The sequence below is a fragment of the Pongo abelii genome, chromosome 3, assembly GCF_028885655.2.
Source record: "Pongo abelii isolate AG06213 chromosome 3, NHGRI_mPonAbe1-v2.0_pri, whole genome shotgun sequence".
In the NCBI taxonomy this organism is placed as follows: domain Eukaryota; kingdom Metazoa; phylum Chordata; class Mammalia; order Primates; family Hominidae; genus Pongo; species Pongo abelii.
In genome coordinates this window covers 172,281,195-172,294,096 of record NC_071988.2, presented here as the reverse complement: position 1 = coordinate 172,294,096, position 12,902 = coordinate 172,281,195, and the positions used below count along the sequence as shown (strand labels likewise).

Below are 12,902 nucleotides of genomic sequence, written 5' to 3'. Positions count from 1 at the left end.
AGTTTTATTATATTCAGATAACTTTCAAAGCAAATAGAAAATGAATTTCAAAAGCTGAATGTTTCTCAAGTAGTTCCCAATTTTGTTTTACGTTTCTGGTTTATAGAAGCTAGCAGAATGTTGATATGCATGCTACTAATGACCTGTCTTAAAATTATATAGATTTATTTGATTTTAATGGTCTTAACTGGTTTTTTAAATGGGCAGATGAATATATCTGCAAATTGATAGATCTTGTTATATCAGCATTCTTTATCATTTTCATAATAACTTAAAACATTTTTAGTAATTATCCTTGGATTTTTTGGACTGTTTATGGGGTTGTTATAGGCATTTAGCTCAGCAGTGGCATTGGATTAATAGATTATTTTTAACAGTTTATGTGACTTTCTCAAAATGAGATAAACACCTATAGAAAAATTACTTAATACTTACTGTGTAGTGGAATAACATAGAACTATGAAGACATCACTAATAAATCTATCAGTGCAAGCATTTGAAATGATTTAGATTCTACATAGGCACAATAAGTAAAATGGAATACTTTCTTTTCCCCAAGATGTGTTTGTTAAATTGAAATGGTGAAGTGAGTATATATTTAATGCCACTTGTAAGAAAGTGTGTTTTCAAGGGATTAAAAAGTGTTCTGGTACTTGAAAACAAAAGTGCTTATTTGTTAACTCTAAAAGCCACAGTGGTGTGCTGATGAAATTTTTTTCTTGACAGTATTAAATAAAATCTAGAGCATGTGAGGGTAAGTGCCAAACCATTTCAGCCTTATATAGCATATAACAAAATACCCTAAAAGCCAAGGTTGAGTGAAAATGCTGATCAGGCTGCTTGTTATACTTGTCATTTAGATAAAAGAGCTGCTACAATTGAAACAAAATAGTTGCTGCACCCCCTAACAGTGGCAATGTTGCTGAAATGACAGGCACTATTCATTTATTTATTTTCTTCACTAGAGTGGTGGGGGAGGCAGGCAGGTGATGGAGACACTGGGAATCAAATTCATTGGCTTCTATAAAAAGCCTCAGCAACACAGAAAATTAAGGGCTCTCATTTGGGTTCACGGAAAAGATGGAAAAGAAAAAATAGAAAAGTTAAAAGGAAGATAAGGCAATAAACTTTGGTGACAACATTTATCTTTTTTGTTCACTTTTTTTAAAAAACTGTATTTGCCTAGCATGTTTTTGATGTGCCCAAGATAAAATACTCTTTTTAAAAAAATTCATTTTTGATGCCTTCTTCTAAGGTGATATCCACAGACATTATGTAAGTAGGGATAAAAACTTTAATCGTATTTTTTCAAAAGAGCATTTAATCTAAAGCTCCCATGAAAGGATTCTAATGGCCTTGCAAGGCAGCGTACCAGTCCACACAACCCAAATCACTCTGGGATTTGCTAGTCAGTTTGGTTGGAGGTGGCTTTTTTTTTTCAAATATATATATATTTAAAATTATACTTTAAGTTCTAGGATACATGTGCACAACATGCAGGTTTATTACATATGTATACATGTGCCATGTTGGTGTGCTGCACCCATTAACTCATCATTTACATTAAGTATATCTCCTAATGCTATCCCTCCCCCCTACCCCTACCCCACAACAGGCCCCGGTGTGTGATGTTCCCCTTCCTGTGTCCAAGCATTCTTATTGTTCAGTTCCCACCTATGAGTGAAAACATGCAGTGTTTGATTTTTTGTCCTTGCGATAGTTTGCTGAGAATGATGGTTTCCAGCTTCATCCATGTCCCCACAAAGGACATGAACTCATCCTTTTGTGTGGCTGCATAGTATTCCATGGTGTATATGTGCCACATTTTCTTAATCCAGTCTATTATTGTTGGACATTTGGGTCGGTTCCAAGTCTTTGCTGTTGTGAGTAGTGCCGCAGTAAACATACGTGTGCATGTGTCTTTATAGCAGCATGATTTATATTCCTCTGGGTATATACCCAGTAATGGGATGGCTGGGTCAAATGGTATTTCTAGTTGTAGATCCCTGAGGAATCGCCACCCTGTCTTCCACAATGGTTGAACTAGTTTACAGTCCCACCAACAGTGTAAAAGTGTTCCTATTTCTCCACATCCTCTGCAGCACACCAGTTAGAATGGCGATCATTAAAAAGTCAGGAGGTGGCTTTTAATCTTGCTGCTGCCACTGGCTGCTAACCAACCACTGATAGTCGTTTACTTTCTCCCGAACTGTTTTTTTCACCTGCAAATTGGGGATGCTAATTGGTCTTTGTATTAAGAGTTGTTGTAAAGATAATGAGATGATTTATGTAAGACTCGTAGAACCTTTGCTTATATTCAGCAAATAGTAGCATTGTCATCAGATAAAATGGCACCTTTGACATATATATCACAGTTTTTTCCTGGAGTCTTCTCAGACCAAATCATTATTCCCTAATCAAGAATGACCATCTTTATGATGTAACATTTCCTGATAGTGTATCCTCTTTTATTCTCTGAATTTGAAATTTTTTATTTAATCTGTTAACATATATCAGATGCTTGATGATATTCTGTCCTTTAACCTGACACTTTTATAGCATAGAAGAACATTGAGTTCAGCCATCTTGTATTCTATTCTTTGCTAGTTTTTTCCCCTTACTTTGCAGTGGTTTTCTTTTGTTTCCTGTGGCCCACCCTACTTTTAGGGAACAATGAAATAACATATAACCTCTAATTGCATACACCTTCTTCAGTACTGTAAGGCAGGCTTTATCTGTCATCACGAAATTAAAGGATGTTTCTGATTTCCCAGTCATATCAAATGAAGATTACATTGGCAGATGGCTTTCAGCCAGTCATCAGGATCCTAAGCAGGGTTATAAAGTAGTCCTGCTCTTTTGCCTCCCCTTCCTGAGCTTCTTTTCAGTTTTGACATCTTTTCTTCACTCCTCTGTATACCCACAGAATGTATCTTGATGAAATACTATGCTTAAGCATTTTCAAGCACCCTATTTCTTAGTATTTTGGTTTAGAGTTACCTTTTTTTCCTTTTCTTTAACCCCAGTCTTTTCGGCTTCTCATCTCCAAACGTTGGAGTTTAATGATTTTCCAAAGAAAGCCTTTACAGAAAGGTGTGAAAAACTCCCTTGAGACTTTTGGGTTTTAAAAGAGATGTTAGCTAACACAAGCAAATCTCTGCTTTGTAAAAAATCTGAGATTTTTTGCCAATTTCCCAGAACTTTCTTACCTTCAATAACTATAAGTATGGTCCAGTAGTTTGGAATTTCACTTCTGAAAGGTTGATATTAATTGTAATCATTCATATAAGAATTTCAAAAGGAAAGAAGGAATTATAGTTATGATAATAACCACATTAATAGCAGCTACACTTGTTAAGTATTTTTTTGTGTGTGTGCCAGGAGCTCTTCTAAGTGCTTTACTTACATTGGCCTTTAAATCAACCTGTTAAGTAAAGAAATATTTGAAAAATTGAGATTACAGCACATTTTTGAAATTAGGAAAACCGACTTGTAATACAATAGTTTTAAATACATAACATGGCCCAGAGAAGGGCTTTTGAGTACTAGGTTTGAGTCTTCTAGATTTATGATGATTTTTACTCAATTCATTTCTTTATTATTAAAATAGGAATATCTAGATTACCTATTTATTATGAGAATGTATAATAATGTTTAATAAATTACAAAATGTAAACTGGAGGTGGTATTCTTAATTAGATAACTTCAGGTAAGAGTTCCCTAAAATTTTAATAAACAAAGAAAAAACAGATACCTTTTCTTTTTACAGCTTTTACTAATATTAGACCAAAGTCTGTTGTGTGCTTTTAAAAGAGTCTGTTAATTCAAACTGTTTGTTTATAAATAATGTAGTAGGAGATGATTATAAGTTGCTTGACATTTCTTATGCTTTTCATAGTAAAATTTGGAGGCCCCTGGATTTTTGAAAAGTAATTTTGTTTTGATTATGTTCTTAAGGTAGTAAAACTCATTGATGGGGACTACTGTTTACTCTTAGGCTTCTTACAGATTATCCACAGTACTATATATTCTTATCCTGCTTTGTCTTTAGAGGATTGTGATGTTTAATCACGGTCTTTCCTAATAGACCCCATTAATTTCATCAGGCTTACTTAGTGCCTTTTTTTAAATTAAATAGTCTTCATCAAATAACCTGAAAAAAATAATAATTATTATCATTATTATTATATATCAGGCACTGAACTGACCACTTTATATGCAGGGATTTTGTTAACTAGCAAAATTACTTCTCAAAGAACGTAACAAACAATGTTTTTTTAATTGCAGTCTTCTTACAAAACTAATTTTACAAGTTTTATTCTGCATATCCTGTTTTGAAAAATATCATTACTAGCTCATAAGCAGAATACTTATTATTCTACCACAGATGTCAACTTTGCTATTTGTGAAATTATTAAAATATCCTAAATACAGTGATTTTTGGCTATTCATACCATTTTCAAGAGTTTTGGTTTTCTTTGTCTTTTCCTGCTTTAATCTAAGTTTTTATTTCTGTTTTTTGTTTTGTTTGAGACAAGGTCTCACTCTGTCACCCAGGCTGAGTACAGTGGCGCAATTACAGCTCACTGCAGCCTCAACCTCCTGGACTCAAGTGATCCTCCCAAGTAGCTGGGACTATAGGCATACACCACCATGCCCATCTGATTTCTGATTTTTTGTAGAGACAGGATCTCACCATGTTGCCCAGGCAGGTCTCAAACTCCTGGGCTCAAGTTATTCTCCTGCTTCAGCCTGCCAAAATGCTGGGATTACAGGCAGAGCCACTGTGCCTGTCCTTTATTTATATTTTTAACATAATATTTTGTTGTTAGACCTAATACTCTACATTTTAAATTATTCTATTCTATTTTATTTAAACCTGTTTTTCATTGTGATTGTATTTCATTGTATTGTGATTGAGATTTTTTCTTAGTTTGTAGAGTTAAGAAAACCTTCTATAATTCTATTTATTTGTTAGCTTTTTGTAGTGTTTAAAATTATTTTTCTGTATTCTAGAGCTATTTGTGTTTACCTGGAATTATACCACTTTTATACTTTCTAATTAATACTTATTTTTACTGATTTTTTTAAAGAAATTATGACCATTTTTAATGGCCAGTATTTTGAGTCACTTTCCGTTAAAATCTTGCTTTTTAAGAAAAATACTTTGTCAAGCTTGTTACATTGTACAGTAAGCTCTATGTAGGTTGATGGTGCTAGCATCTTCCCGAACTGACTTACAATTTTGACTCTTAATATACTATATAAGTAAGAGGATCCGTCAGCATTTACTTTTAGTTCTTTTGCAGAGATGAGTAAACATCCTGAAATGCTGATTTAGACAATGTTTTACAAATGCTTTGATGCACTTTGGTATATGACTGACTCTTGCTTAGTTAAATGTTTTGCAGCATCATAACATAGTTGAATTCAGCTCATCTTTTAAAGCAGTTGTCAGAAAAATATGGGCCAGCATGGTAGAATGTATTAGCTCAATACATTGTCTCCATTTTGTTATGAAGCCGCTGAGGAAGCTGTGATATACAGCACTGTCATTACAGATCTATTGTTAGGATGGTTCCACAGTCTTCTTTGCACTGCCATTAATTTATAGCAGTAAACAATATGTAGCCTTCCAACTGCAGCAAAGCAGAATCTTTTAATGAGGTGGATGTTATTACCACAATAAATCAGTGCTTTCGCGTAATGTATAATTCAATGTGTGTATTCCCACTGTAACTTCTCTGAGTAAGCTGATAGTGTATCATTGTCATTCCACAGCTCCACTGGTCTTTTTTTTTTTTTTAACTTTCCTTTATTTGGGGACTTCTTTTTTATATGCTTGCAAATAAATGTGGTATGTCTTGATAGCTGTCGTATAGCAGGCTTCAGAAACCAACTGTAACAATAACAGCCAAAATCAATACTGTGGGTTCTACCAGTATGGATCTCTGCAAGATGCCATTTTTTTTCAGATGCTAGTGAAATCAATCCTAATTGGTTTTAGCATTATATTCAAGAAACGTGATTCTATAACTATTGATTTTGGGGGTTACTCATTTGGAGAGTAATAAAAATAGGAGCAGATAAAGTGAATACTTAATATGCTTCAGACCATACAAAAGGAGCGTTGATTCTATTTTTAATTCATATAATTTGTCTTCTAGTGATTTTATTTCTTCTCTCTTTTCTTTTCCATGGCTCATTCTTTAGGGACAACAACTAAAATACATTTAAAGGCATTTCAAATTGGTTCTGTAACAAAGAAAGAATCCTTGGAGTCAGCTCCATTCTTAACTGGCACATATTTAGTAAGTCAGATATGATTCTTTTGTACAGAAACTAATGCTTTAAAAGATAGCATTTTAAATTAGTTTACTGTGAAACTGACTTAAAATAGTAATTAAAGATTTTTAAAATTTTGCTTGTAAAGGAAAAAATGCCTTAAAATACAATAATATTTATTAAAACCAAGCTATTGAAAGAGTGATGATGCCAAAGATAGTTTTGAAAAAATAATTAACAATTTAATAAAGATAACCAAAATGATAAATTTAAGACGTTGCTTAACATTATGTAACATGAAAAGCAGTTTAAAAACTGGTCTGAACATTGCTTCATTTTCAATAAAGTATTTCTCAGTACATCCATTTTAAACCAATATTTTTGATTTATTTATTTTAACATTTTCTCCACAAATAATCAGATATTTTCTTTCTCTTATAAATAAGGAGTGATTAACTAATAGGTGTTCATAAATGATATAAGGCAAAAGACTGTGGTGTGTCTTTTTTTAAATAAAGAATTTTTTATTTGTTAATTTATTTAGAGACAGGACAGGGACTGTCTCCATCACCCAGGCTGGAGTACAGTGGCACAATCATAGCTCACTGTAGGCTTTAAGGTGCTTGGGCTCATGTAATCCTCCTACCTCAGCCTCCCAAGTAGCTGGGACTACAGGGACATGCCACTATGCCCAGCCGATTTTTAAAATTTTTTGTAGAAACAGGTTCTCACTATGTTGCACAGGCTAGTCTTGAACTCCTGGACTCAAACAATCTCCCACCTCGACCTCCCAAAGCACTGGGATTATAGGTGTGAACCACTGCACCTGGCCTCTGTATCTTATTAAGAGAAGTAATCTTATATATCATGTCTTTTTCATCGAGTGGGTACTTAACATTTTGAATAAGGAATAGAGATTTTCTAGAGATCAGAATGTTTTTTGAGAATGAATTGTTACTTAAAGCAGTTGATCTTAACATTTTTTGAGTCTTAGACTCCTTTGAGACTCTCAAGCATATTCTGTCTATCTTCGTAAGGAAATGTACATGCATAGGCTTGATCACACAGACTTTTGCCTACTATTTAATGGAGTTCGTATATTACCTAAATGACAACAGCAGTAGCAACAATAAAGATACAGGTACCAACTAACATTTATTAAGCTTTATCTTATGCTAAGCAATTTGCTAAAGGCAATTATTTCATTCAAACTCTTTTACCCAAATTCTAAACAATTATCTTAAAAACAATAGTTAGCATTCATTCCATGTTGTCAGGCATAGTTTGTTGGACTTTAATGTACCTACTCATTGTTATCTTCCAAAACAACCTTCTGAATGAGGATTATTATCATTCCAGTGAGCTCAGGGTTTTTACCATGTTGCTATATTGCTCTGGGACCTCTGCTATGAAGTATTATTTTCCAGTATGAGCTCATAATCTGTCTACTATTCTTTTTTTAATGCGATATATATATAGAGAGAGAGCATTATTTTTAATGTGATATTTTTAATGCGATATATATATATATAGTTCATGCAGGCATATTTTTATCCTCTGGTTAAAGCATATACATATATATGTATATATCTATATATCCTACATGGATATATAGGCATATTTTTATCCTTTGTTTTCACTCACACTAGTAGAAATTTCTAGTTTCTTAACCCTGTTTTCCCACAATTTCTTCCTGTGTACTCCATCTCACCTATCTGCCAGTTTTGTTTCATCCTCTTCTAAGAACTCATTATAAGTCAGTCCTTCAGCTTTAAGATTCTGTTTCTGGTTGTTGCTTCTAATTAACTAAATGTGGTTTTATAGGTGCTTTCCAAAGTGTTGTATAGCTGATATTTCACTTCATGTAATTGTCTTTATGTGATGCTTGTTATGGGATGATTAAACACCTATGTTCCACGAAAACTAGACTTATGGAGAAATGATGGGTTCATCCACTCACTTACTTATGTGTTGTGTTTAACTTGTGTTGGAAAAAATATTGCTTTTTACTCCCAATATGATACTGTATTGCAGCTTAAATAGTATATATTTTTAAAATTCACTTTTATACCTACCAGTAGGATATCATCAGAAGAGAGGAAGATGTGAAGGATGATTATATTGATGTATTCTTGGTTTTTTCCCTCCCTATTGGCAGCCAATAGGAGCTCTGAACCCAAAAAGAGCAGCCTTCTTCGCTGAGCGTTATGAATCATGGGAAGACGATCAAGTTCCAAAGTTTCACTATGGTACTCATTACTCAACTGCAAGTTTTGTTCTTGCATGGCTGCTAAGAATAGTAAGTTCAATTTGAATAATACACCATGATTAAATAAATTCAGTGTTGTGAAGGATATGCAAAAATTAGAACTCATAAGCATCTTTTTTTGAATACTAAAAAAGTCAGTTTAAATTATTGAAGTTCTAATTATAAGTATCTCTATCTCTCATTTGGCTTGTATTGCCTTAAAAATGTTTCATCTGAAATTGTATGAATTTTTTTCTTAAATTTGCCCCTTCAGATGCTTGCTGTCTTACCAGATTCCAAATTGTAGCATAAATTCTTTTAAAATGTGGTCTATTAAAATAAGAACTAAGTAAGTTGTTACTAACACAGACATGTACTTACATATTTTGGAAGATTGCCCCAAATGGAATAAGGTAAGTTTGTTGGTAAAACTAAGGCTGTCGTGTATTGATAATATATTGGTTAAACAAGAAATGTTTCTGTGAAATTGAAAGGTGATTCATCTACTAGAAAGCAGTTTCTTTGGGAAAGCATTAGCAGCACATCATTAATTAAAGCTTGTTAGAAGGATACAGGCAGACATAAATCCTAGAAGTAATTTATAGTGCTTAGCTAATTTCAAGCAATTATCCACTAATATGTGTTTAAGTGTTCTTTAACTAAGAGGAGGCTTTTAAATCATCCAAACATTTTTCTTTTCTTAATCATAAATTAAATATTGAGCCATAACAATAGGAAAACTACATACTGGACTATTCTCTGTACTATGAAGAAAATACATCTGATTTATGTCTGCATGATATTAATACATTATTCTTGGAAAGGAAGGCTACCTGAAGAAAATGTTGCAAATACCAAATTTTTGAAATATTTAGAAATATTTCTTTTGAGGAAAAATAACTTGAGAACATTAATGTAATAATTTAGATATAATTCTCATTGTATACCTAGTTTATATTAGTAGCTAATGCCTATTAGTCATTAAAATATTTAATTCTAAGGATTTATAAAAACCACATTTTTATGCATGAGTGAATATATGGATTTTTTTAATTGCTATTTTTTAGGAACCCTTTACAACTTATTTCCTAAATTTGCAAGGAGGCAAATTTGATCATGCCGATCGAACTTTTTCATCAATTTCCAGAGCTTGGCGAAACAGTCAGCGTGATACATCTGATATTAAGGTACAGAAATGTTTTGTTTTATAGTTGTTATTGCCAATGCATTACTTGTTGAATGAAGGTTGAAAATTTTCTCTACTGCCATACAGCCCTATTTACAAAAGATAAATCTCAGAAGATAAGTCCTTAATTAAATGGCCAAGAATTATAGCATTTTTCTCTCTGTCTCTATCTCTTATCTTTCCCTGGAAGTTTTTGTTGTTATTGTTTTGTTTTTGTTTTTGTTTTGGAGATAGAGTCTTGCTCTGTCCTTCAGGCTGGAGTGCAATGGTGTGATCTTGGCTCACTGCCACCTCCGCCTCCAGGGTTCAAGCGATTCTGCTGCCTCAGCCTCCCAAGTAGCTGGGATTACAGGCATCTGCCACAACGCCTGGCTAGTTTTTTGTATTTTTTTTTTAGTAGAGATGGGGTTTCACCATGTTGGCCATACTGGTCTGGAACTCCTGACCTCAAGTGATCTGCCTGCCTCAGCCTCCCAAAGTGTTGATATTACAGGCGTGAGCCACCGCGCCCAGTCTCTCCCTGTAAGTTCTAAATGACTGTCCCTCCTCTTTCAGAATCTCTCCCTCCTCTCTCTCTGTCTTTTGTTGTAGAGTGTTTTTTTTATTTTCTCTTTCTCTTTAGAATCTTTTTGTTGAAGGGAAAATATGGTAGGTAGTGTGAATGTAAGGCATGTAAGGCACCATGCGTAATGGGATTCTGAACTCTTTTTTTTTTTTTTTCTTGAAACGAGGTCTCGCTTTGTCACTCAGGCTAGAGGTTTAGTGGCGCAATCACAATTCACTGTAGCCTCAACCTCGACCTTCCAGGCTCAAGTGATCCTCCTGCCTCAGTCTCCTGAGTAGCTGGGACCACAGGCGTGTACCACCACACTAGGCTAATTTTTTATTTTTTGTAAAGATGGGGTCTCCCTATGTTGCCCAGGCTGGTCTTGAGCTGTCTTACGTGATCTTCCTGCCTCAGCCACCCAAAGTGCTGGGATTACAGGTGTGAGCCACTGTGCACTGGAATTCCAACCTCAGTGAATAAAATTACTATAATCTGAAAAATACCATGAGAAAAATCTCAGACATAGATATTTAGATATCCTATGTACCCGTTCTTAAAATAATTGTGTTTTGCCTGCTGCTGTTTCTAAAAGCATACCTGATTTTGCTTAGTAAAGGATTCTATTATTATTTTTTTTGAGCATACATGTTATATTTCAAAAGGTTGATTGTGTACTATAAAACAAAGTAAATCTCAATATATACTAATGAAGGATTCCATTATTAATAAAGCAAAAACAAGAGTTATTCTATCTATATGCATGAAAGATCAAAGGATCAAAAACTTTGCACAGTAGCTAGTAATAATCCTTACTAGAATTTTGCTTCTACCTACAGAAATACAGTCTTTTTTTTAAATGGTGTCTCTTTCTGCAAGGTGTACTGTGTTAGATCTATTAAGTATAATGAGATATCCCTATGGTTTTGAAGTTCCTTATAGTTCCATAGAGAAATATGACATATATAAGTAATTATACCATATGGGAGAAAATAAATGCCAGATGAGAAATATTGGAGTCCAAAAGAAGAAAAGTTATACTGCTAATGTCTATGTTACTGTAGAGTACTTAAAAATTTCTTCAGTATAATGATAATTGCATCTTGCTTTTAGGTATGATACTTTAAAGTCTACAAAATGTATTCACATCTTACTGTAGAGTACATTGCTTGTGTGAAAGATACTTTATTAAAGAAGATTCTATTGTATACAAAAATAATCTTGGGACATCTATCAGGGTTTTTGATCTCACAAATAATATACTCTAATATACTCTTGAAAATTATATATCATACTCTTTAAAAATAACCAGTAAATAATTTTGAACTGGATGTTTAGATAAAAGTAAGAATAGTTAACAGATTTAAGAATTTTGTTAAATTTTACCTCTAATCTCAAAGTTGTTTAATTACTTATGTAACTCGTTTGAGAAATAATAAGAGAAATGAAAATATTGATAAGCCTGACATTTTGTTATGAAATTGAAGACTTATGTGTGGGTTTTTTTTTTTTCCCCAAATTCCTTCATTTGTTAATCATCTCATGACCAAATTTTAACCTCATACCTAAGTTTGCTACTAGAAATATAAACAAAAATGAAGTCATGAATTTGAGTATTATTTTTTCCTGCTTTGTAATAGCAATAGTAAATATCTTCAGCTTTCTGCCGCTATCTGTACTAGACATTCCTGTTCGTTGCTTTGATGGACAGGAGGTACATATGATAGATGATAGTGGTTTTGTTTTCTCTTTTTCCTGAATCTCAGCCTTTTTCTTTCAAGATTCTTTAATTAGTTTGTGTCTGGTTTCATTTTCTCTAAAAATTCTTTAAAATACCCTACCTGCAAAAAAAATAAAAAAGAAACCTAAACAAAACAACTATAACATCGAAAGAAATCACATGCTCTTCTTTACCTTTCTTCTTCCTTATTTTTCTTATTATTCTTGTTTCATCACAAATAATAAGAAGTCAAATCCGGCTTCCTCTTATATATGGAATATGTTTCATTATGTTTGGAAGCACAAAATTTTTTTCAGAACTTACTTTGTGAAGCTACTGATATTTTTCCACCAATGTATATATTCTCCTTCTTCTCCATCTCCACCCTCATGCCCTAATATTTGTAGGATAGTAAGTAGGGCATTGATAAATTACCCCCATTTTTATATTGATAACCAGCTAATTTGGGCCCTAAAACTTAGTGACTTTCAAATACTTTGACAACTGTATAATATATGGTTATACAGGCTATTTAAAGAACCTCCTGTTGGTTGGTCTTTCTAAAACAGGAGGAATTTAATCATGCCTCTGTTGTTGTTTTGATCCTGTTTATTTTTAAAATGTTACATTTTGGCACCTTAGAAAGTATATTTAAATTATTATAATAGAGATAAATGTATAAGAACACACTTAACACTTTGGGAGGCCGAGGCGGACGGATCACGAGGTCAGGAGATCGAGACCATCCTGACTAACACGGTGAAACCCCGTCTCTACTAAAAATACAAAAAATGTGGCGGGCACCTGTAGTCCCAGCTACTCGGGAGGCTGAGGCAGGAGAATGACGTGAACCCAGGAGGCGGAGCTTGCAGTGAGCCGAGATAGCGCCACTGCACTCCAGCCTGGGTGACAGAGCGAG

At 33.6% G+C, this 12,902-nt stretch overlaps 1 protein-coding gene across 3 annotated transcripts in view; it reads left to right on the top strand.

Moving 5' to 3' along the window:
• LRBA (LPS responsive beige-like anchor protein) overlaps positions 1–12,902 on the top strand; it is a 763,816-nt gene that overhangs the window by 584,782 nt on the left and 166,132 nt on the right. For all 3 annotated transcript variants that reach the window (XM_024245927.3, XM_054553557.2, XM_054553558.2), the window contains 2 exons: positions 8,444–8,584; positions 9,601–9,720. In XM_024245927.3, coding sequence (XP_024101695.2) covers positions 8,444–8,584; positions 9,601–9,720 — 261 coding nt within the window. The remainder of the gene's footprint in view (positions 1–8,443; positions 8,585–9,600; positions 9,721–12,902) is intronic.